Source organism: Vigna radiata, unplaced genomic scaffold, assembly GCF_000741045.1.
Source record: "Vigna radiata var. radiata cultivar VC1973A unplaced genomic scaffold, Vradiata_ver6 scaffold_149, whole genome shotgun sequence".
Taxonomy (NCBI): domain Eukaryota; kingdom Viridiplantae; phylum Streptophyta; class Magnoliopsida; order Fabales; family Fabaceae; genus Vigna; species Vigna radiata.
In genome coordinates, this window is record NW_014542731.1 from 638,585 (window position 1) to 641,171 (window position 2,587).

The window sequence follows — 2,587 nt, forward strand, 5'->3', positions numbered from 1 at the left end:
GGTTAGTGGTATATGGAATTTGCACAAACGACTATCACATGATGACATGGGAGACAAGTAGCTTGGAAGTGACCACAATCACACCACCATTCATTTAGCCTGACTATGTAGGAAATTGGATGTGAGCGATATTGATGAGGTGTTGAAATTTCTTGAACATGAAACTCTGAATTTTCACGGTTGTAGCGATGAACATGACAAAATGCTGATTGTTGTTAATTTTTCCTTATAATTTCGGTGATTTCTTCAGGAAATTGGTGGCCTGCTTGTAGCATGTACTGTGCTTTTAGTCCTCGTTCAAGAAACCATGATTGTGTCCTCTCAAATGTTGTTCTGATGAGTGCACAAATTAGTAATGAACGTGCTCCCTTTAAAACGGAGTTCACGCACTCAACAAGATTAGTGGTCATATGTCCATATCTTCTCCCTCCATCAAAAGCTTGAGACCATTTCTTTAATGGAATTTTATCTATCCAAGCAACTTGTTGTGGGTAATGGTGTCTTAGTGCAGTAAGCTTTGTCGTCACAGTATTTTGCTTGACCTTGTAAGCTGTAACAATGTAGTAATTTTGTACAGTTGTGTTAACTGAATATAAACAGTAAATTGGTAGAAAAAAAATGTAGTAGTACCTAAATTGATGAATTGTTTTTTGAGGTCCTGATTTTTGAATTTGTTGTTGAAGTTGGAGGCTAGATGACGTATGCAATAAACAAAGTTCAAACCATCTTCTTCCCAACCAACTTCTTCTAATCTTGAGGCAGATAAGATACCCTTTCCTCTGTCAGTGATGATGCAAATATTTTGTTGAGGGCAAACATGTTCTCGAAGTAGTTGAAAAAACCATATCATGGCCTCCTTTGTCTCACCTTCTACAATTGCAAATGCCACTGGAAAAATATTTCTATAGCCATCCCGACCCATGTCGGTGAGCAAAGTTCCATGATATTTTCCCGTTAGAAATGTCCCATCGACTTGGAGAATGGGTTTACAATATTTGAATCCTTGTATGCAAGGACCGAAAGACCAAAAAACTCTTTCCATAATGTAACAATTATTGTCTGTTTGTCCATCAATCTCCATTGGAGAACCGGTGCACTGTAATATTGTACCAGGGTTTGCTTCCTTCACCGCATGCAACCACCTCGGGAGATGGTTATAAAACTCTTCCCAATCACCAAACTCCATAGAAAGAGCCTTTTGCTTGGCGATCCAAGCTTTTCTGTATGACACAAAATAGCCGAATCGAGCTTTAATATCTGTAATCAAACTTTTGATGGGAATAGAGGGATTTGTGCGGACAGAATTTGATACAATTGTGGCAATGTGAGTATTATCAAGACTTATATGATCTTGAGATAGTATGTTTGAGAAACAAGTATGTTGGCCCTCAATATTTTTGATTTCCCAATATTTATAGACTTTGCTATACCCTGCTCTCAAGCGCCATTGATAGCCGTTGTGGTATTCTAGACATCAAATAACATAGATGTTAGGCTTGGATTCAACAACGTTGTATTTGTAACCGTTGGTGATTTGATTGCAACAACCGTTTCCTCCTTTGTTTGGAATTGCATACGCTCATACAGTTCTGGAATGACATGCTGAGATGATTGTGTCATTCGATCAGCATCATTGTGTTCATCGCGAAGTAAGTTATCCAATTCATCATCTATGCTGAAATCATCAACATTATCCAATATCAAAGGTTCTTCATCAATGATTTATGATGATGAAGATGCTCCAAAGTTGGAGGATGCCATTAGGAAATGGTGTATAAGGAGAAATACAACAACTGATATGGCTTGAGTGTTGAATGTTGCTCTGAAGATGAAATGCCATATATAATGAAATACGATTTGTGAAGTTCAGTTTTTGCAGGGAAGGTGTTACTGTTGCCACCATCAACTAAGTATAGCTTTGCATGCATGGTGTTGGCACCACCAGCTAAGTATAGCTTTGCATCATGCATGGTTGCAGGCATGCTGAAATTTGACAGTTACCTTTCATTTCTAGATACAGTTTCATTTGACGAAGTTTGACTTGAAAAAATAAATTATTGAAAATTATTTATGTTTTAGAAGTTGTATAATTTTTTTGTTCATTTTGTCTTCATAAAGTAATTTTTTATCAATTTTTTAATTAAAAATCAATTTTTTAATAAATTAAAATGAATTAAAGAAAATAAAAAATGAAAAAGTGAAGTTGTAGGGGTGCACGGTTTCTTGAAGTCATGCACCCCCTACAACTTCACTTTTTAATTTTTTATTTTCTTTAATTCATTTTAATTTACTAAAAAATTGATTTTTAATTAAGAAAAATCATAAAAAAAATGAAATATATTGAAAATAAAATGTATTTGTGTTATAATTTTTTTTTAATTTCACATTAATTTTTTCTTAAAGAAATGAAATATTTTCAATTTTTTTGTTATAAAACTTAATATTAACAAAATAAAAATAAAAAAAATATAAAAAAAAATTAGTATATATTTGGAAAAATAAATTATTTATGTTTTAGAAGTTGTATAATTTTTTTTATTAATTTTGTCAAAATAAAGTAATTTTTTATCAATTTTTTTAATTAAAA

At 33.0% G+C, this 2,587-nt stretch overlaps 1 protein-coding gene across 1 annotated transcript; it reads right to left on the reverse strand.

Moving 5' to 3' along the window:
* Positions 1-215: 215 nt before the first annotated feature.
* On the reverse strand, positions 216-1,982 carry LOC106780607. Its single transcript, XM_022777044.1, has 4 exons — positions 1,789-1,982; positions 1,578-1,675; positions 724-1,467; positions 216-586 (listed from the first exon to the last, which is right to left on the reverse strand). Exons 1-4 carry the CDS (start codon positions 1,980-1,982, stop codon positions 216-218), a joined length of 1,407 nt encoding a protein of 468 aa, XP_022632765.1.
* Positions 1,983-2,587: the final 605 nt, after the last annotated feature.

Excerpts from the sequence above, each read along its gene's own strand:
- LOC106780607 (XM_022777044.1), bottom strand. The coding sequence starts at position 1,982 with ATGCCTGCAACCATGCATGATGCAAAGCTATACTTAGCTGGTGGTGCC. Across the intron at positions 1,676-1,788 it reads CTCAAGCCATATCAGTTGTT|CATAGATGATGAATTGGATA; the intron begins GTATTTCTCCTT and ends TGATGATTTCAG. Across the intron at positions 1,468-1,577 it reads CATTCCAGAACTGTATGAGC|AATACCACAACGGCTATCAA; the intron begins GTATGCAATTCC and ends TTTGATGTCTAG.